At 45.0% G+C, this 22069-nt stretch overlaps 2 protein-coding genes across 4 annotated transcripts; both read left to right on the top strand.

Annotated features, from left to right (window-relative positions):
* Positions 1-1150: 1150 nt before the first annotated feature.
* Positions 1151-11942, top strand: LOC100869461 (hyaluronidase). 3 transcript variants are annotated; one of them, XM_086909293.1, is made up of 6 exons: positions 1151-2104; positions 2492-2712; positions 2839-3265; positions 3590-3797; positions 3921-4112; positions 11863-11942. In XM_086909293.1, exons 1-6 carry the CDS (start codon positions 1998-2000, stop codon positions 11887-11889), a joined length of 1182 nt encoding a protein of 393 aa, XP_086765419.1. In that variant the 5' UTR covers positions 1151-1997; the 3' UTR covers positions 11890-11942. The 3 variants fall into 3 exon arrangements, with proteins under 3 accessions (XP_086765419.1, XP_086765421.1, XP_086765420.1); XM_086909295.1 differs by having other exon boundaries at positions 1151-2395; XM_086909294.1 differs by lacking the exon at positions 11863-11942 and having other exon boundaries at positions 3921-4391.
* On the top strand, positions 11868-13736 carry LOC100870030 (uncharacterized). The gene is given in 4 exon segments (XM_012488378.3): positions 11868-11948; positions 12055-12279; positions 12398-12854; positions 12857-13736. Coding segments are annotated over 4 exon segments (945 nt in total). The 3' UTR covers positions 13039-13736.
* Positions 13737-22069: the final 8333 nt, after the last annotated feature.

Raw genomic sequence — 22069 nt, 5'->3', positions numbered from 1 at the left:
GGCGTAAAACGATAAAATGAAAACCCTGTGATTAAAACAAAATGGATACTAACATTTCTAATTATCCATATTATTCATTTTCATACAATTCGAATTTCAAATGTTAATTAATAAAAAAGATTTAATTATTTATCGAACTTTGGCTCTCGATAAAATTCCACATGTGTATCGTTTATCTGGAAATGTTAGTTGCATGAATTGCTTCACAACGTACCCTTTAATATGCGCACGAGTAAACAATGATTGCGTAAACTATTGACGAGTAGGAAAAATGTTGCCTCTAATCGTATAACCACGTAGTAGAAAATTTATTGATCGAATATAAAATAACTCTGTGTGACACTCGATATCATATTTTCTTTTACGAATATTCGTAATTTTTTCTTCCATTCGATTTGATTTTTGTTTTTCTTCTCTCTCTCTCTCTCTCTCTCTCTCTCTCTCTCTCTCTCTCTCTCTCTCTCTCTCTTTTCCATCAATAATAATTTATCCTTAATGCGATGAAATTTATTTTTACATAACGAATTATCTTTATAGGTAACAAAAAGAAAAAAAAAAAATACCTGAATATTTTATCTTTACTATGAAATTCGTACGGTTAATGGCGAAAAGTGGAATTTATTGTTACCTTGGTCGTTATCGTGTTATTATCTGTTTATAAACGCGTAAAAAGGAATTCACGAAAGAGAACTAAATATCCTTGTAATACGTTTCGTCTAATCGATTCGACCATTAAGATTAAGAGGACATATTATTGATCACCTCCAAACTCGATAAATAGTATTTGCGCGAGGAGACGATCAACTTCAAGTTTGGCCTTTAAATATTTTCCCATTGATAAGCTTGAAAATACATAGAAATAAGGACACGTCCTTCGTTAAACGCGCACATTTTTGTCTCGATAACGTTCATTAGATTCAATACGATTGCAAAATAGAGTAGAGAAAAGAATTAAAATAAAACAAAGATAATTCGGGAATAACGTGGAAACATGGGAGACCCGCATACGTATCCTTATATCGTTTGATATCATAACACGGTTAACAGAATAAATAATAGCCTTAATCCTATCTGCTACACGACACGTAGAAATTAATTTTAAAGAAACATTGTTCAATTACGATAAAAAAAGAAAAAAAAAAAAAAAATTTAACATCTCTTATCGTGTCAAACTTTTTTACTTATAATAAAAACATATATTTATATGTTTTACGTTATAGAATCACGTTTCAGAAACACGATATCGAATCCTTATCAAAAATATTTAATATACGATACGAAGAGCAGAAGGTGGTCTCTAATCGATTAGAAAGATCGTAAAAAATTTTGGTTGTAAAACGAAATGCGGACGAAAAATAACGATCCTTGGGGGGGGGAAAAAAAGGTAATGGTAAATTCGAAAATACGGGCGATCGTGACAGCGATCGTCGACAAGGGAAATTCCATCAATTCGGACGAGGGGAAATACCATCCTCCGAACGAAGGCTTTCGACTCGACAATGGTCCTTGATCAGATAAGTATACCGATTTCCCAATGTATTTCCATTCGGCAAGTCGAATTCGATCCGATTGTGATGCGCGCCGATTTAATAATGAAATGAAGAAGGGAAAGAGAGGGAGGGGGAGGGGAAAGAAAAGGAAGGAAGAAAGGAAGGGAAAAACGGAAACGAGAAATCACCGAACAATACCCGGAGCAGATAACGGCGCGAAGCGGTTGACGAACACGTAGGTGGGGAATACGAGACACACGATGCGGAATAAATAGTGGCCTGAAATCGAGCGGAATTCAGTCGTGCTGCTGTTGTAACATCGTCGTTGACGTTTATTCACGAAGACCTCTGACGAGTTCCTCGTGAAATCATTTAATCTTATCTCCTATATTTAATCTAATCTTACATACAAGTATAGGACAGATCCGATCGAAGCTAGCTTAGAGGGTGGTGATTCGCACGGGATATTACGCGTTATCACGCTTCCTCGAGCGCGCAACGACATCGATGCGATTCGATTCGATGTCTCGGTCCGTCGTGATCACGGAGGAGATGCTAGTCGGAGTGTTGCTAATGCTAGCCCCTGTACTCCGGACAAACGCGTTATTATTCGGGTATACATAACATTAATCGTTGAGATGCCTTGCGAACAATCAAATTCCTTCGTTCCATCTTTCTCTTAAATTTAGAGAGGAAACGTAAAACGTTCGAACAAAGGATAATCGGAATCACGTGTCGGCGAAGAGGCACGTTTTGCTTTTCTTTAAACAGAGAGAAAAAGAGAGAGAGAGAGGAAAAAAGAGTAGAAAGCAAAAAGACAAAAAAAAAAAAAGGGGAACGCGAATGTTGGCAAGCGCATCCCTGCACAACTCCTGAAATACTCAACATAAAGCGTTCAAGTTCAGGTCTGAAAATATCTTATCTAATTCGTGTCATTGGCCTCGACTCTCTCGGCTTTCGCCACGACTTCGCTAACACCTCGTTTCTCTTCTCTTCGTCAGCTTCGTACCGGGCACCCCCAACGACAACAACAAAACGAAACGGGAGTTCAACGTTTACTGGAACGTGCCTACCTTTATGTGCCATAAATACGGGCTACGCTTCGAAGAAGTATCGGAGAAATATGGCATTCTACAGAACTGGATGGATAAGTTTCGGGGCGAAGAGATCGCGATCCTTTACGACCCTGGAATGTTCCCGGCGTTGCTGAAAGATCCGAATGGTAAACAATATATACATATATATATATACACACACACTCACGCACATACACGAGCGCGTATTGCTCCGTTAAAATGGTAAAATCAGAAGGGAGAGGGAAGGAAACGAGTTTGAAACTGTGATTCAGGGAACGTGGTGGCGAGAAACGGCGGTGTCCCGCAACAGGGCAATCTGACCAAGCATCTCCAAGTGTTTCGTGACCACTTGATCAATCAGATCCCGGACAAATGGTTTCGCGGCGTTGGGGTGATCGATTTCGAAAGTTGGCGGCCGATCTTCCGACAGAATTGGGCCTCCCTCCAACCTTACAAGAAACTCTCCGTGGACTTGGTACGCCGCGAGCATCCGTTCTGGGACAATCGGATGGTCGAGCAGGAAGCGAGGCGAAGATTCGAGAAATACGGGCAACTTTTTATGGAGGAGACGTTGAAAGCTGCCAAACGGATGAGACCGTCGGCCAGTTGGGGATACTACGCTTACCCCTATTGCTACAACCTGACGCCGAATCAACCGAGCGCCCAATGCGACGCCGCCACCGTTCAAGAAAACGACAAGTACGTAACCAAAAACTTTTATTCCTCTCGTTAATCGCACCCGATTAATGCGTTTCGATCGACACCTCGATAAATGAAATTCTCGATCGAGTCGATACTCCTCGGATCATTCGCCTTTCTTTCTTTTTTTTTTTTTTTTAAAAAGATTTATCGAGGTTTAACGAGATTACGAATCGTCGAACGCGTGCAACGCTCGTGTCGTAGTGGGTTAAGTGGGTCAGTGTCAAGACTCGTGTCCCGGTGAAAATTTAAAGGGAGTTACAACGGTGTTATCTAATCGGTGCCCGATAAGGCAACCAGAAATCGTTCGCTTGCCCCATTCAGAATGTCATGGCTGTTCGAGTCGCAACACGTCCTCCTGCCGTCCGTTTACTTGAGATGGAGTCTGACGAGCGGTGAAAGAGTGGGCCTGGTCGGTGGCCGGGTGAAGGAAGCGTTGAGAATAGCGAGGCAAATGACGACGGGCAGAAAGAAGGTTCTACCCTATTACTGGTACAAGTATCAGGATCGAAGGGACACGGATTTGACCAGGGTAAGTAAAAATCGTTGTTTTCGAAAAACAAATAAGAGAATTTCGAAAGAGTTCGCGTCGATGGATAATACAAATCGGAGGCGAGCGATTAATGATTCTGGAAAATGAAATTTACCTCCGCAGGCTGACCTCGAGGCAACCTTACGAAAGATCACGGATCTCGGCGCCGATGGCTTTATCATTTGGGGAAGTTCCGACGATATAAACACGAGAGAGAAGTGCCTGCAATTCAGGGAATACCTCAACACCGATTTGGGCCCCGTCGTTAAACGAATCGCCGTATCGAACGACGCCGTGAAAAGTCGAATCGACCGAGTGAGCGTTGACCAAGTGTGACCGAGTCACCCCCGAAAGAGAGCTGGGTGGAGCGAGAAATTGTACAAATTTGTGCTCTTCCGACACGCGACGCACCATACGTGCAACGGTCTGACCTTCGAATTGGAAAGACGCTGAGAGAGACACGAGAAACGACACGCGTGTCGTCGTTCGTTGAAACCAAAGACGATTGGGTCTAGTCGATAGTTTTTTGCGCGATTCGATCGAGAGAGGGAGGGGAAAGAAAAAAATTTATCGTAAATAAATTTGCTATATCGATTCGATCTTTCGATTCCATGTATCATCGTATCTCTCTCTCTCTCACTCTCTCACTCGCTACCTACTCCCTCGAATTCATCGATCGCGCGACGAGTTGATTTTTCGTCTCGTCGTCGTACGATATCTGACGGTGAGAGATCGCTGGTATACGCGCAAAAGGAGAGAGAGAGAGAGAGAGAGCGAGGCAAGAGCGAGGCATGGAGGCAGAGGAAGAGGAGAAACTCCGGGAGGAGCGCACTTGGACACTAGCGTACAAGTTTTACTGGTTCGAGGTGTAAGGCCTCGGGCGATCTCGCTTTTTACAGTACGCGCGACGTCGTCGTTGTAGAGAGGTAGTCAAAGATCTCTCTTGCTTACCGTTGATTCCTCCCCTCTCCATCACGGTTCGATTCCTTTCTCTTTCTGTTTCCACGAGAATACCTGGAGGAACCGGGGGAACGAGAAAGAGAGAGAACGGAACGGGAACGGCGCGGAACCAAACGTACCGAGTAGAAGGAGGAGCTGAAGGAGACTCGGATGGTGGTGGTGGTGGAGGTGGAGCGAGAGGAGGAGGAGGAGGAGGAGGAGAACGGAACACGAGAGATCGGCAGCACAGTTTCGTGTTCAGCTCAGCTCGGTTCGGCTCAACGGTTCGTATCGGATCTCTCCCCCCGTGTCTCGTCGAGGAGGAATCGTTCGTCAAATTTCTCGCTATCGGCCCTCTCCTCCCTCCCCCTCCCTCTTTCTCGCCTCCGCCCCCCTCGTTTTCGCCGGCCGGCCGAGAAAGGGAGGGTCCCGGCCGAGGAGTGAAAAATCGCGCGGAGAGATCGTCCATTTACGCGTAATCGCCGTACCCGTCCGATTATCCGCACTCCTTCGATCGACCCTGTGTGCCCGCGGCATAAAATATCTAGAATTGGTGCGTAGTTTCGCAACGTGGACGGAGGTGAGTGACAGTTTGTTCGGAAAAGCGGAGCGGCCTTACGTTGCTGCCCGTATGCGCCTCTCGAGATCAGTTGCCACAAGTTGCCGGAGAGAGAGACTGCTACGTGATGTGCGCGCTCTACACGGGACGACCAGTTTGTCGTCCGATCGTACATTCGATCGTCGACAAGATCGTGGAGACGCGACGAGTTTACCGATCGGTTGTTGTTGTTGTTGTTGTTGTTGTTATATCACGGACGATTCGAGAAGCGGATCGATCGACGAACGTACGGAAGGTGGGGAACGAGGTGTAGGTTGCGTCGCTCGCGTCTTTTTCTCGCGTCACGATCTGCTTTTCCGTTTCCTCGAGAATGGAGCTGCGATGGGGAGAAGTTGCTACGATCACCGACCATCGAGAAGTGGCCAAGGGGACAGGGACTCGGGCGGTTAAATAGTCGAGAAACACCCTATCCGAAACGTTTCGCCCACTAATCCTAATACCAGACCCTATTCTCGAGTTAATGATAGCTCTTCTTAGACCAGCAACGCTTAACTTTCGAGCTAAACTGTTGCGCGGTAGCCAACTCGCCATCGGATCCTTCCCTAATGAAGACCTTTCGCGACTCGCCGCGTCCCGTTTAATTAACCCCCGAAATCGCCCGAAAAATATCTTTCCACGCGCGAAACGTATCGACGGAGAGATCCATCTGGCCGCGAAACATTCTCGCCAGATGATATCGTATCCGCGATACGAACGAGTTTCAACACGCTAGGAGAGGAAACTCGAAACTTATCGACGCGGTACGAGAATCGCGAGTGTGGAAGGAAACGATACGATTCCATACGAACGAATTACACCGATCGACAAACTCAAATCGCATTATCGAACGCGTTCGTTCGCCTCGTAAACGGCTCGTAATATCATCGATCAATCTCTCTTCGTTCTCTCCAGACGGAGAATGGTTAATTACACGATGCGATTCTTTTTTTAAAAGCCACAGCGTTTGGAAATGGACCACCGCTCGCCAACGCACGACGCCCGCGTTCGCGCCTTTCGACGTGTAATTGGAGCGGAGAAAATGGCCAGTGGCGGCCGGTGATCCTTCTCGATCGATATCCTCTCCAACTGTTTCGTTGAGTGAGTCGCGCGCGGTTATCTTGCACAAAAAGAATCCACCGGTTGACCGTGACGATCACGCGCGCGCGCGTATCTCTTTTCCTTTTTAAAAATATATTCGTCGACGTTGGACGACGCTTGTCGTGTAACGAGCCGAGAAAAATCGAAGGTTTCTCGAGTGGGAGAGGAGAGGAGTCCGTGGATACCACTCGGATAGTCACCTCGAGGCGAGGATTGCAAAAGCGACGAAAGCGAAGAAGTGTCATCTCGCGGTGAGATCGTTGAAACGACGATTTCCGACGATCGGGCGCGTTTCGCGCGCGGAGAGGAAGGAAGATTTAGGAAAATTTTTTCGCTTTAGATCTCTCTCTCTCTCTCTCTCTCTCTCTCGATCTCGTATCCTCTTTTCGAGGATAGAATCGTTCGAAGCGTAGCGGAAGAAAGAGAAAAGGAGGGAAATCGAAAGGGGGAGAGGAAACGGAGAGAAAACTCGCGTGGATCGATATTTTTTCCATGTGTGCTGGAAAACGGGAAAAGAAATAGGAAGAGAGAACGAAAGAGGTAGTAGCGGGTAGGCTCGAGGAAGACGAAAGGGCCCGTTTTAAAGAGGCGAGCATTAAAAACAACAATGTCATTACATTTTAACGACCTGTTCTTGGGCTCTGCCCTCCCTTTTAAGAACGTTCGTTTGCAGGTATGTGGTCCGCGCTCTCGTGGGGGCTACCACACCGAGACAGAATTCTTAAGGCGGTACGCACACCAGCGCTTTCCTCTTTTTGCTCTCTCTCTCTCTCTCTCTCTCTCTCCCTCCCCTCTCCTAGCTCAGCGGTCGCGTTTACATCCGCGTGATTCTCTCTTTGCGAGTCGGGGAGGGAAGAGGAAAAAAAAAAAAAAAAAAAAAAAAAAAAGAAAAGAAGAGAGGAAAAAAAGCTCTTTGGACTCGATCGTTTCGCGCAGCTCGTGCGTGAACCACCACGGAGGTGTTAAGAAATCTCACCGCGTCGGCCGTGTCGTATTTCGAGCGGTTCTCCATTCGACGACGGTTCTCGTTCTCGGTTTAATCGGCACGTCTAAAGTTAAACGTCGAACGGGGGAGGAGGAGACGATCGAGTTGGCAAGGTGGGCACGTTCGAGAGGAACGAAAGCGAGGAACCGCGACGGGGCGTGCGCGTCGAAATTTCGGCGAGCTTAAAATTGCGATCTAATCGAAGGTACGAAGAGGGTGCGAAAGCAGCTTAATCCGACACTGGTCGATGCACAGGGGCCCCCCTTCCACCTCGATGCTCGGGGCCCGTCCCCCCTCCCTCCCTCCCTTCCTCCCTCCCTCTCTCTCTCGCCGATTTCTCTCCCCACGCACTCCGGGCACGCCGTGCAGCTCGCGAAGAATTAGTATGGGCGAGGTAACAAAAGCACGAGGAACAAGCATGGGGGGTGTGCGCGGCGAGTGGCGGAGAAGGAGGAAGAAAAAAAAGGAGCCGAGATGGCGCCACACGTCCAGCGTGTTTTCGGGGCTTCCTCCGGTGCTGTTGGCAAACTTATTTCTTTTCTTTTTCTTCCGACCCTCCTCCATCCTCTCTCTCTCGCTCACTCCATCTCGCCCGCCTTCCATTCTCGCCCCCTCTCTTTCTTTTGGCGCGTTCCGCGTCCTCCTCCCTCTTTTTTTATCCCCCTCCCCTTCCGGACCCTCACCCTGCGGGCCCTCCCTATTAGTTCGGCCACGGCACCGTATCGCGAGGGAAAAAAGAGGAGCGAAGGACGGTCGCAAAATGCGAAATTGGGCTAGACCGAATCGGGAGAGATAGGGATTTCTCATTAAAATCCGGAGGAGCGCGTATCGCGTATCGCGAAAATTATACGCTCGCCTATATCGCGTATTCGATCTTTCTTCGACCGACCTTCGGTCGGTACGGGGGCGTGCGCGTATCTATCGGTTCTTCCCTTCCCTTTCCTTTTCGTGCAACGAGGAGAGAAATAGAAAAATAGGGAGAAAAGAAATAAGAAACGCCGACTCGAGTAACAGCAGCGAGTCATTCTTCCACTTATGGGTACGGCTAGATGAAGGCACGGCGAAGGCGATCGTTGCGAGGAGTACGAGTAGTAATAGTAGTAGTAGTAGTAGTAGTAGTAGTAGTAGTAGTAGTAATAGTAGTAGTAGCAGCAGCAACAGCTCTAGTCCTTTGATACCAAGTCCGTTTCTCCAACGTTCTCCTATATACCTTCTATATTCCTCGACGTTACCATTGGTCGAACGACTCGAACCATTTTACTCCTAGCGTTCCTCTTTCTCTCTTTCTCCCTTCCTACTTACCCTCTCTTTATCCTGTTCCCCTCGTCTAAGTACCACCGTGGTGGCACATCGGCAAAGAGATCATGAAAATATCTCGCGTGCCTCGGGCATCAGGGCCGTACGAACTTTGGTCCAATCGCGCTCTCTTCTCCCCTTTCTCTCTCGTTAAATTTAGAAAAATTAATTAAATTTTCACATTTTTCGACGGCTTTCGAGCAACGAAATCTCACGGATTGTTTAATAACGACCGACCATATATATATATCTTTATATATATTCTCGATTCTCGGCAAGTCGAAGCGTTTCGTTTCGGTTCGTTTGCCGGGCGAGCCATAATTCTTCTTCTCTCCGCCAGGGAGAGAAAGCCCGAATATGAAATATGAATTCCTATTAGAAGCTTCCTGGAAACGCGGCACGTCACGTCCGCGGCCCTCTCGTGTAGTAGGTGTTAAGCTCGAGCCCTCGAAACTCGAGGGTTTTTAATCCCCTCGGTGCTTTTTAAAAGGTCCCGCGAGCGAGGATATCTCGTGGCACACACGGATCCTCTCTTTGTGGCCGGCCGCCTAGGCTTGGGGGCGCGTCAAATTTGGTTGAAAATCAAATTAATCTCGCGGCTGGGCGCAGGACCCTCACCCGTCTCTCTCTGCCTCCGCTCCACGGCCTCGCTCCGTCCCGCCTGCAGCCTGTCTTCGTCCCTCGTCCCTCGACGACACGAGCAAATCGAAGGAACGGGACTGGAAGGTGGAGAAGGAGGTGGAGCGGAGGTCCTCCATGCCACCGACACGGACCTAGAGGCGAGAAGAGAAGGTGGCGCAGCAACAAAGAGCTTTCGACTTCTGGCTGCGACCCGACGGCCAGGGCCGTATTTATCTCGATCCTCCTTCCCCCTTGTCTCTCGTTTCCACCATCGTTCCGCGCGCTCCCCCAATTATTTCCTCGATTTACATCTATAGTAATGATCTCGTTTACGACAGAGGCACAGATAGAGTTATGAAAGAGTCGTGGATAGCGAGGAAAAAAGCGATGATGGTGGGGCAGAAAGAGGTGGGAAATGAAAATCGAATTCGTGCGTATCGAACGTTGACGTGCTCGACGAGATACGTGGAGAAAGATGGTGAAATTTGGTTAAGAAGGGAAGGAGGGGAGAAGGGAAAGGACGCGTAAATGTTTAACGGTTCGACGGATCCGTCCCTGTCGTATCCTACTCGGTCATTCAAATCTCCGCTCGTGGAAATGAGATGGGCGGCCGCCGGACGCCTTGTGTAGTCGGACGCCTCCCCCCGTCGCCACGTACAGGGTGATTCAACAAGAATCGAGCCGAGAGCTCTAATTTTCGCATCTTTATCGTATCTTTAAGCTAATTTGAACGCCGCGTCGTTGTCACGTCGTTGTTTCGTCGATAATCCTTCGAGATTCCTTTCTTTTCTTTTTTTTTTTTTCTTCTTTCTTCTTCTCTCCCCGTGCCAACCTTGCAACAAATTAAACCTATAATAATAATAATAATAATCGTTGCTTCTTGGAATTGTGGAAGGGATGGAAGGAAGAGAGGAGGGGGAATAAAGAAGGACGAAGAAAAATGGATAAATAGGAAACCCGAGAGGGTAGAATAAGAAAAGGGGTCGAGATTGAAATGCATCGGAGGGGGAACGAAAAGTTGATCTCCTCCTGGAAATACCGGCGGCCAATTGTCGGATAGATAGAGGGGGGACGAGAATTCTTTCCGTTGTCAGGAATTCAACTCGCGAGTCGAACGACAAAGTAAATTCCTGAAGGAGCCGGGGGGAGGACGGGGGATGCACGGTTGGCTCCAACGGTGAAATGGATCCGAGATTTTTCGAGAGGCCAAAAAAGGGGCCGAACTGTGGTAATTGGGCCTGCACATCCTTTTACCTCGTCGTTCGTACCACTTGTTCCCGTGCTCGTCTCCGAGAGATCAAGAAAGATCGTACGATGAGATTGACGCTTTTTTTCCCCCCTCCTTCCTCCCCCCCCCCAACCCCATCGATTCCACGCTCACGCACACGCACCGTAATTCTTCTTTTTGGTCCCTTTTATCGCGGAATTATTGCTTCATTACCGATCGCCTGGCGAAAATAAAACGAGCTCGCAAGCAAGCTTCGCTGATCGAACGCTCGCTTCCTTTCGTTCCTCCATCCATCCATATTTATTTCTCCTCGATCTTCTTTCTTTCGATCGCGTGAAAAATTGAAATTCGAACGGGGAATGTTTCTTCGCTCGTCGAATCATCATCCGATCTGAATCTTAAGGGGGGGGGGGGGGAAGAAAAAAAAAGAAAAAATGTCGCCCCGAACAAATGTATTCAAACCTCGTAGCCGAAATCCACCGGTATTTACGGCCGGGACTTTATCGTCACGAGAAAGTCTCGTTTTTCCATCCACGGTGATCTCCAGGCCAGGCCGCATGGAATCCCGTTATCTTAAAATCTCGGCGACTTAAAACTCGAGCATCCCGCTCTTCCCCTCTCGATCGGGGAATCAGCCTTAACGATTTATGAATGAACTCGATCTCGTTGTCCTAGCTTCCTTCCTTCCCTCTCTGTCTCCCCTTCTATAAGGTCTCCTCAAAAGAGGAGGGGGGGCGGGGAGGGGGGGGGAAGAAAAATATCCACGATCCTCGTCACGAGTTTTACGAGAGGATATAACGCCATCAGCGCCGCGTGTTTTAAACTAAAAATTCACGCGAGGAACGAACAAATTCACGCGAGGAGAGAGAAAGAGAGGGGAAAAAAAGGAAGCAAGGGGCACGAGAGAAGCGGCACCACGACAAATCCCGGTGACGTAATTTCAGACGGTCGTCGAACCTGAGACCTCGGCTGAGCCTCGCCACGAGAAGGAGAGAGAGAGTGAGAGTGTGAGAAAGAGAGGCACGGAGCAAGGGACTTTCATTCATTCGGGGTGGGGAGGAGCGAATAAACGCGATGCGTGCACACGTGCACCACGATCCACGCCGCGGCTCGAATCGTAATCGCGAAATTCCTTCGTTCGATCCATCGTGAAAAGAAACGAGCGGAGAAAGTCGGAGTTGTTGTAGTTGGACGGAAACTCTCTCTTCTCCGCGCAGAAACTCTCCTTCTTCTTACCTGGCAACTGACTAATTTACAAACGCCCTGGAAAGATTCCCTCTCTCTCCCTCTGTTGTTTCAGGGATCATGGGATCGACGTGTCGTCTGACGGTGGTGGTCGCGCTGCTCCTTGGAGCGGCCACTCTACACGCCCATCGTGAGCACAAGGTTCATCGATACCGATTTCCCCTAGTGAAACGTCACTACTCCTTCCTCCCCTCCTTCTCCTCTCTTCCTCTTTCTCAACGTTAACTCGGCTTTGACTCGTTTCAAGGTTCACAACATCGTGCTGTATCCGGACAAGCACAGCTGGTGTCAGACTACCCAGATAAAGCAGGTCGTCACGTGGCCGCAGTGCTCCTCCCAGGAATTGGACAACAACGTGTGTGTGGGAGCTTGCTTCTCCTACATGGTGCCGCACAGCGAGCCTTCAGCCCCCGGTGATCTGATCAGGCCTTACTGCGACTCCTGTCAACCGTTGGACAGCGTTTGGCACACGGTATAAATAAAATGAAATGGAATAATAAAAGAACAGATTCTTCGTTCGATGGAATCGAATCTTGGACGAAGATGTTCAGACACGAGTTTTCTCTCCACGCGTTCGAAAATCGGTACAGGTTACGTTGGACTGCAAGGACGAGACGAACAATCCTATCACGATGCAGAAGAAGGTCCAAATCATCACCAATTGTTCGTGCACCTCGTGCATGGAAACATCTCGCATCAAGCCGGACTACAACACTCTGCTGCAATCGTTGACCGACGAAAATTTGGACAAGAACGTGAACGTGGTCCACGAGATGCCCGACCTGTTGGAGAATCCGAACTTGAACTTCTCCAAGAACACGAGCAGGGACGGTGTCCAGGCGAACGAGAGATTCATGCAGAACTTCAAGCAGTTGAAAGACTCGGCCAAGTTGGGCCAATCGGGGACCAAGGAGTTGTTCTCCAAGCTGGACGAGAACATCGATTTCGACAAGTTGAGGGAGTTGTTGGACAAGTACGGCCAGGAGGAGGAGAAGCAACACTCCCATCAACGTCTCCACCAGCATCAACATCAATCGAGCGGGAAACAACACAGCCTCAGCATTACACCACGACCATGCTTCGTGGGCCTCATCATTCCATGGTTTTGGACTCGGACGTGAAGGAGAAGATCGACGTGGAACCCCATTATCTTCATCCGGCTGTCGCCGGGCAAGAAATCAGCTATCACGACAACGTGCTGGTCGACAAGGATAAGAAAAAGGATTTCTGAGGGGAGGAGGAGCCGTTGCGTGTTTCGTGATGGAAACGCGTGGTGGGTCCGTGGCGCAGATCCGTTGGAGCGGATCGAGATCGATTTCTTTTCCATTTATTAAAGTTGTTAAGATTCATTCGTGACCTAGTCCAATCCAAGTAGCAAATTGTTCCATTCGATTTAGTAAATGAGATTCAGCTCGTTTCGCGTGCTATCGCGTAATCTGTAAATAGAAGAGATTCCTCGTTTTATTTTCGTTCTGTTTTCTTTTATATCTTTGTTGGCTCTAAAAGATAATACTCTCTTTTTTTTTTTTTTTTTTTTTAGTATCGGTTAATTGATTAAACTGTTATTAAAACCGTCATCGGGAAGCCGAGTTGGAATTAATGCGTGCGAAAATCCGTTAGGATTTAATCATATTTAGGGAATACGTGGAGTAAGTAAAAAAAAAAAAAAAGTATATGGAAAGGAAGAAAAAGGGGAGAGAGAGAGAGAGAGAAATTCTAATATATATTTATAATTATTATATATTAATTAACTATTTAATATACTCACGCGTCTAATAAATAAACGAATCCTGTTCCGGAATTTTAATTGTAACAAAATAGCAGGACTGGCAACCATTGTAGACCACTTAAACATGTCAGATGTGTCTTGTTGATTGCTTTAAAAAAAGAAAAAAAAAAAAAGTATACTTTGTCTCGTAGAGAATAAAACCAAGTCTGTACAATTTTTTCCTCGTACGCATCCTCGACCATTCTCCCGCTGGAATCGCTTCTTCTTAAAAAAAAAAAAAAAAAAACTCGAGCGTAAAGAGAAATTAAGGAAAGATCGAAGGAAGATCAGCGAAAAAAAAAACGAACGCAAAAGAGAAAAGAAATGAGTGAGGCGAGTCAATATACGAATCGTAGCACAGTAAAATAATGCAATTAGAGACGAAACGATCGAAATGAAAAAAAAAAAAAAAAATGTAATTGAAAGACGAAATAAAAATTCGAACAACCGATTTCACCGATCCTCGACTCGACGCTTTCTTTCCTTCTTCGAGAAAAAGTCGAAGAAAGAAAGAGAGAGAGAAAAAACTCGTCAAATTTCCACACACATTACCTTAAAGAAAACTATTCTTCCCGTTATCGTCTCTCGGATATATATAAATCCTCGACGAGCTTTATCGAAAGGAAGAAGAAAAAAAAAAAAGGAAAAAAGGAAGAAAAAAAATGGCCACCTCGGTTGATCGATCGCGAATAAAAATTGGATTCGAATCGCAGGCAATTGGGCGAAGATCGGTAAATATCTGATAGATAAGAGGCTTCGGTGATAAGGAACGGTTGGTCGGCCAATGAGCGGCGGGAAAGCGAGCGGATCGCCGGTACCGAAGAGCGATTACAACTCGGTAACGGAAGGAGGATCGAGCGAGGCGACGACGAGCAGTGTTGCTCGGCGCTCCGTTGCGCGTCCCTGCTGCTTTTCTGCGCGGTCGCGTAGCGTTTCACTGTGACGGCGCAGCTGCGCGTGCCACCGCGAGAAAATTATGTTGCCCGGTTGCTGACACCGCGGAAGCGAAAGAAAATCGAAGATCGCGCGCGATGCCCAGCAAATCCCTGGTTCCTCGATCGCGTTTAAATGCCCGCCGACAATCCGACAAACGTCATCACGGTCGCATTAGAGAAAGCGGATAACACCGAATTCGTACGAGCCTCCTCCGAGCCGAGAGGACAACCAACACCATGGACGACGGTAGGCTTCTGTTATTTTAACGTTGAATCGTTGCTTGGTGATGGTTGCTGGGTGGAAATGGATTTTACACGGGCCTCTGTCTCCTTCGGGAGGGGGAGAGTATGGTTTAAATACGCTTTCTCCGAATTTTATTCAATTTGGAATTTGGGATCGGTTAATTTGGAAGAAGTTTCGAGAATGATTCTCGAACTCTCGATTCGAATTTTCTAATTAAAATTAATTATATTTAATAATGGGATGGTGGGATTATAATCCTCGAAGCGAAGCGAAGAGATCGATGATGAATCGTTGCGGCGTATTGAGGCGAACGAAGTGTTTACGTTATAGTCACGTTATAAAAGTAACAGCGAAACTTTCCTTTGCGTCAGTCGTCGACCGGTCTTCGGTTGCTCAATGTTACGCCAATACTCGAATAGATACGAGATCGAAACGATTCGAAAATTTTGCTTGGAGGCTTGGAGGCTTGGACGATAGGAATTAAAAGTATTGGTACACGAATACGGTACACGAATCGTGCGTTCAAATTGTCATAAACCAGACAGATAATCCATATTTACTATTCGTTGTAAAAATAACGCGAAATAGTTTCCTTCGTTCTAACACGTCGTCCAATTAAAACGTGCAGTAATCTCGATGAAATTTGACAATGAACGCGAAGATTATTATCGATCTGGGAATGACGAATTATAATTTCTTGCGTGTGAAACTTTTGCAAAGTCAAATTGATCGATCGTCCATTAGAGATATTAGAGAAAATTCAAGGAAAACTTGTTCGATTCGGAAGATAAGTTAACTCGAGAGAAATTGAAAAAGTGCGATCTTCTTTCATGGAAGAAAAAAATAAAATAATATAAAATTAAGATTAAGAGGAAATTTTACAGTTTTTTTTTTCGCGAATTTTCTTCTTCGAAATGTTGTCGCCCGTGGCCAAAAATGCTAGGAATTCAAAGTGGCGGACGCATTGCTGCCCTAATTATCTCACGAACGACCATTGTCCACTCGAAACGATTCGTCAATTAAGAGGTGACGTATTTAACGAACCAAGTTATGAAGTGGCCGAGATCTCGGTCCAAAGTGTTCTAATATAACGATTTAAAAGATTAAAAGCTCTAAGAAAAAAAAAATCTCGTCAATTGACGTATCAAAGTATTAATTGGTAGATATCGAATGTTATTTCAAATAAATATAATTGATTAATTGTTATTTAAAGATTAAGAATCGTAAATGATACAGATAACTATATGTTTTGATCAATCAATAATTAATAATCGTCTTTTTAATTTTAATCGAACGATCTAATTAACGCTATCGATTTTTCCATTGCTACGTTGTTTTCTACATGTTGTTACGTTATTTTCTACATGGTTGCTTTATCTATTTAGTCGCTTTATCGATAATAACAGTTCGTCAACCTTATCAACGCACTTTATCGTTGCATATTCGTAATATTTTCTCGCGTCTGATCCGTGACGTCTTCTTTCACTGTGTAAAGAAACACACTTTGAGAAATTTCGCTAAAATTAGGCAAGCTTTCCTTAGCGAACTATAATTATATATCTTTTTATGCAATCATCGCAACATATCTAATTATAATAAACGCGTTTACTTTTCTCGACGAAAGGAGAGATTCATGAGAAATGAAAAATATCTTCTCTAATTAATCTCTAAGATATAAGAGATTTCTCTATCTAAACAATCTAAAATTCTAATCGTGAATAACAACTTTCTTTATCGCTCGCAAAAAAACAATTCAAGATATTTTTATATCTTCCTCGACAAGAATCGACAATATTTCCTTGTCGATCAAACTCTTTCGTTCTTAATTCAACAGATATAGAAATCTCGTGGCTCGTGATAATCCCGAAGGTTACGCGTTGCAATCAGACATCATTCACAAATCAAAGTAATTTTTTTTCTCGGCCTTTATCTCGGCCGAGAAAGATCGTATCACCGTAAGAAAAGATACAAAGATACACTGGTTTGAAAACTCGTCGTAGTTTGATTTTCCTGATTACAAAAATAGATGTAGACGCTGAAATAATAATTTTCCATGTAATCATTGAACATTTCTCTCGAAACGAATGATTCCGTTTAATAAAATAACAGTGGTTCGGTGTGCAACCTTGAGTCAGATCTATAATTGCCATTAATCGCACCTCTCCAAATATGATATTCCACGCGCGCATGATTTCGCATGGATCATGCACGCGTCGTAAATAAAATAGTTAATAATTCCGGTGTTGGAAATGGCCGATGTTTCGACCAGAGGCGAAATCAGGGTCGAGTCACTGGATTATTATAGATCCGAAAAGTTCAAACGGCCATGACGAGCCCGCCTCTAAATTCGCAGGAAGCGAGTAGCGAGAGGCGAGTGAGCGAATAAGAGTAGAATATGAGACGATTTTCATCGAATCGGTCGACGACACTACTCGAAAATAGCATGGAGGCCGAGACGGGTCTGTCTTCCGTGGCATTTATTCTGAATTTGAACTCGAGTTTGCCAAACGATTTATCGCGTAAATCGTTCGAGAGTTTGTTCAGTGACACTTTTGATAAGAAACGAGGAAAACTCTTTCTTCTTTACGGGAGATATCTTACGGGAATCGAAATAAATCGTCTCGACGATTCGATCGATCAAATAAAAATTTCTTGTTTGAACAAAAAAAAAAAAAAAAAAAACGTGATCGATAAGATAATTTTCTTGAAAAAATAATGTAAGAGAAAAAAGAAACTCTTGTAAAATTTCGACACGATTCGACTCCTCGATAATAGGAAAGTAATGACTTGTCGTTCGACTTTTAATAGGAGCATCGAATCATTGCTCGCGTTTCAATTGTATGCATCTCCTTCAAAAATTCAAAGAAGCTATCATTCGAGCTATCGATGAAACTAACGGCTAATTCAACAACAAGACATTATCGTGTTGCAAACATCGAATTCCTAGATGTTTGCAGATAAAACGTGACCGATGATCGGATAGACGAATTCGTAATAAGAGTAGATATACAGGACTTTATTTGATCAAATAAAATGGCAAAACGCACACGTGAAACGTGATCGGATAAAGGAAACTATGATAAACGAGATAAACTCGAAACACGTGTCACCTAACCGGAAATCCTATGATTCCTCCATTTGGAAAAATGAGAGGCGCATATAATTATAAGCGTCGCGATTTTGATCGCGTGAAATTGCGTGTCAACGCTTACGCAATTTGCAATATTCACCTTACATAAGTTTCGCTATCTCTTGGCCGGTATATAATGACGACATCCAAGAATTCTCGAACGCAGTATGAAATATTCAAAAACCCACGATTCCTGACGAGATTAGAGAAATCGAAAAAGAACAATTCTGGGAAACGATGTAATGAGAACGAATCTTGAAACGTTTTATTAACGCTTTTGATTGATTCTACACATATTCGTGTGTATATATATATATAATAAGTGTGTATCACTGAATAAATTAATCACAGTTCGAGATTTTTCCCGGTCATTAACGATATCTTCGTCATTGATGATTACGCGTTACTATCTGACCTATAGTTGGTGGATAGTGTCGCGTTACCAGCTTGTCTTCATTCAAACAAACATGTCCCTGTTATCGTTAAAACATTGAAACATAATCTTTAAACGATACTATATATGGAAGAACGTGCGGCATCACTTGTGATTTTGAAAATCGACGCTGTTTTACGAACCTCGCTCGAGGAGAAGCTTCTGTCGGAGCTCGAATAGTCGTTAACGCGTCGAGTGAGCTAAGAAGGATTAAAATTGAAGTTAACCAAAAGAGGATACGGGAAAGAAATCCCCCACTAACTGCACGAGAGTTAGGTGTGAACGTTTCAGACAGTTGGCACGTGCTGGCTGACGATAAAAAGAAAGTTAGCTCGAATAGAGTATTGACCACGAGGCTCTCGGGCTCGTTCAATACTGCGATGGAGAATCTAAGCGAGAGAGGGAGAAAGAGCGAAAGAGAGATGACGAGTATCGTAAAAGCAGGCAAACCGCTCGATTTACCTGGTTTTCAACGCAGTTGAAACAACGCTTGAACAAGTATATTCCGGTATATTACTTAAAGGATAATGGAAAAGATATCGTCATGAAAACAGGCGCATGTATTTTAAGTCCCGTACAATTAACAGGGCCGTCCTCACGCCACGGAAGGCGATTTAGTGGGAACAAATGAGTCACGAATGGCAACGTCGTCGTAGGTCGAGGCAGAACCCAATGGTAGGGATATCTCAGGCACGACTCCGATAAAATTGGGGCCCCGAGTTTATGGTTAGCCCTTGAGAGTACGACAATGTGTACGAAATAAAGAGTACAAAGGTCGGAAAATTTCGATAATGTCGCTTCGATCGATTGTTCCACTCGATTGTTCGATTGAGATATTTAATCGAACCGAAACTTGAGATTCCAAGATAAGTTTCGTGACTCGAGCAAAATGATAAAAAATTTTCAACAGTTTTTGTTCTGTGAGAAATCGCTGACAAGTCGTGTGAACGCACGAAATCAGCACGAATTCGCACGAAAATTAGCAAACGACAGCAAGTATCTCGACGAATAGTTTTACGTTTCTCGAAACGTTGACAAAGCGTAATCGAGTCGGTATTCGTTTCGAAACGAGATAACGGAGCTCGACACGTGGCGTACCTGAAAAGAGGTGACGAAGAGTACAGCCCTGAACCGGGATGGAAGCAGGCAAGAGCGCAAGTCTTCTGCTAATGCCAAACGATTCCCTTAATACACTCGCGTCTGGAATCTCGTTGTAATTGGGTTGAACGCTTTGTGCCAGCTGTCGCATACTTGTCAGTATTTCACAGTGATCGTACAAACCGGTCTAACACGAAACTCGGCGAGGGGATCGCGGTTGTCGAGCGAGAATAATTCAAGCGAGCACGGTCGGAAAGTAAGAGAAGGAGTGTTAGAAGCGCGACTCGAAAGAAACGGCTGGCTGGACGCCATCTTAGATCCATCGCGAGCACGTTGCAGACAAAGCGGTCGAAGAAGGTCCGAGGAATCGCGACGTTTCCGAGAAAATAATTTCCAGGCATGCGAGAAGGAAAGGTGTCATTTTTCCTCGAACGTGAACGCTTATAAAACCCACACAGTTTATGTCGACAGAGGCAGAAGTGGTGCTTTCTGTGAGCGAGAAAACTACGGTGCGGCCGCAGATGCATGAAACGCAAGTGAAACGAAAACGGTGTGCAAAGTGACTTCTTGGAGGAGAGAGATTTTTTCTTTTCTGTTTCCTAATTTACGGAGTCCTAAAAGGGCGGAGCTGATAATCGACGCGAGCGAACGAATTGAAATTTCCAGCATGAGTAAGATACTAGGTACAAACTATTGCACCGTGTTCTCTGTACTTAGAAGTCCCGAAGAGGGTGAATCGTTTAAACGGATCATCTGAAAGAAAAATTCGTCAACGAGCGAAAAATAAGTTGGAATAACGTGGAAAAGAGAACGGATTTTGTATATCGATAGTCAATCTGTCGAGGGCGATTAATCAGTCGGATTACGAGCGATTGTCACGAGTGAATATTAGTGTTAAAAAAGAAGTGTGTCAGTTTCTCTCGTGCGTGAAAAAAATAAAGTGCTTATTCATTTTAAATATCATTCTAAGAACTCGTGGGAATCGTATGATCACCTTTGAGAAAGGAACTTTAACATTGACGTAATCGATTCTATATATAGGTGTTCGAAATTCCTGAAACGGTGAAACGGACGTTTTATATGTATACCAGTGAGGTGCACATATTTTCATTTTGAAACAACTTTTACTTTTCCAGAGCGTTGATCGTACTTTTCGATCGAGACTTACTTATTGTGTGTACTTAAAAAAAAAACGTTGAAAAATCAAGTTTCGTGACTTGTCGATTCGAGACGGTGAAAAAAAATTTTTTGCTCGTTTCAGTCATCGATAACGCGATCGGTAGATCATTCGTCGACTCGATCGCGACCATTTGACCGATAACGCAGATCTCTGTCGATCGAAGAGGATCACAAACAAAAAAAAAAAAAAAAAAACACAAGTGTGATTCGAGGACCGGAATTGACCAAGTGGAACCAAGTTTCTCTGCCGATCGAAACATCCGACGGCATCCAAAATACTTTTATAACCCGTAATGTATTTGAGATCGCACGTACAGGCAGCAAAAGGGAGGCATGAGAATGCAAGAGAGGCGATAGAAGTTGGCTGCGGAGCAAAAGGCCGAGATAACATTGGACCAGCCGCGAGAGGCAAGGGCAAGACGAGAAAATCTCTGGTGAACTGCTGGGATTTGGAAGAGCCTCAGCTGCTTCATCCGAGATCGGCCGACAGGGATTCGAAACAGGCGTCTGTGCGACGCGGTATGAGCGAAGGTGAACGAGCAGTGACCACGCCACGAATTGGCTGGCGAAAGCTCACCGATCCTGGCGACTGACACGAATCAAGGAACTCGGGGGCAGGTCCGAAGCGATAGCACCAGCTACTGTTTCATAGCCAACGTCGTCGTTGTCCTGCCACTCAACCTAGCCACTGCCGCCTCAATTCTCGTGGAAGGATCTTCGAGTCCCGACCCGTACGACAGGATACCGCTATATCCTGACGCGTCCTCGATTATTTAATGTCAGCCAAATGCAAGAGAACGCTCCGTTCAGATTCACATCGAGAACATTGAAGACGGACCCGAAAATGGCGGGCAATCGGTGTCGGTAGCAGACGGGGTTATTGCCTAAAACAGCCGTCTCCTCGTCCTGCGCTATTATTGGGGGACGAACGTTTGAATCGTTCGCTTCGTTTCGGCTAGATTCCCATTTTTCTCTCTTGTCACGAGTATTTTATCCTCGTCGATCTCCCTCCGAAGCCAGTTGACGAACTTTCGTGTACTATCCATTATTTCTTTTTTTTCTCTCTTTTTTTTTTTCACACGTTGTATCGTTGTTATATAAGCAACAAGGGTCCATATGATTGGCCCATAGACAATAAATCGTAGTCTATAGAAGAGTAGTGGTAACATGTAGTTGTGGAACGTACAAGATAAAAAATTAGGAAGAAGGACAAGAAACGTCGAAAGGGAAAAACGCTGTCGTGATATCGCAAATAATATCCTCGCTGGGTGATCTCCCCCGCGAGATCACGAACAATTGTACCTAATTAAAAAAAAAAAAAAAAAAAAAAAAAAAAAAAAAAAGAGAAGAGAAAACATATATATATATACATATATATGTGTATATATAAATAGATACGTGCGTTTACGTATATATATACATATATAGATAGATATACGTAAGATTCGTATTTAACTCCTGCTCCTTTTCCTGCG

Source organism: Apis florea, unplaced genomic scaffold, assembly GCF_048593485.1.
Source record: "Apis florea isolate Af1SG1 unplaced genomic scaffold, ASM4859348v1 contig_3081_pilon, whole genome shotgun sequence".
Taxonomy (NCBI): Eukaryota; Metazoa; Arthropoda; class Insecta; order Hymenoptera; family Apidae; genus Apis; species Apis florea.
The sequence above is the reverse complement of the archived record's forward strand: the minus strand, read 5'-3'. Positions and strand labels throughout refer to the sequence as shown.

What these genes read in the sequence shown, in the direction of transcription:
- LOC100869461 (XM_086909293.1), top strand. Translation starts at nt 1,998, where the DNA reads ATGCGATTCGATTCGATGTCTCGGTCCGTCGTGATCACGGAGGAGATG. An exon ending in ACCGTTCAAGAAAACGACAA is followed by an intron (nt 3,266 to 3,589) that starts GTACGTAACCAA and finishes TGCCCCATTCAG; the next exon opens with AATGTCATGGCTGTTCGAGT. An exon ending in TGAAAAGTCGAATCGACCGA is followed by an intron (nt 4,113 to 11,862) that starts GTGAGCGTTGAC and finishes CTGTTGTTTCAG; the next exon opens with GGATCATGGGATCGACGTGT.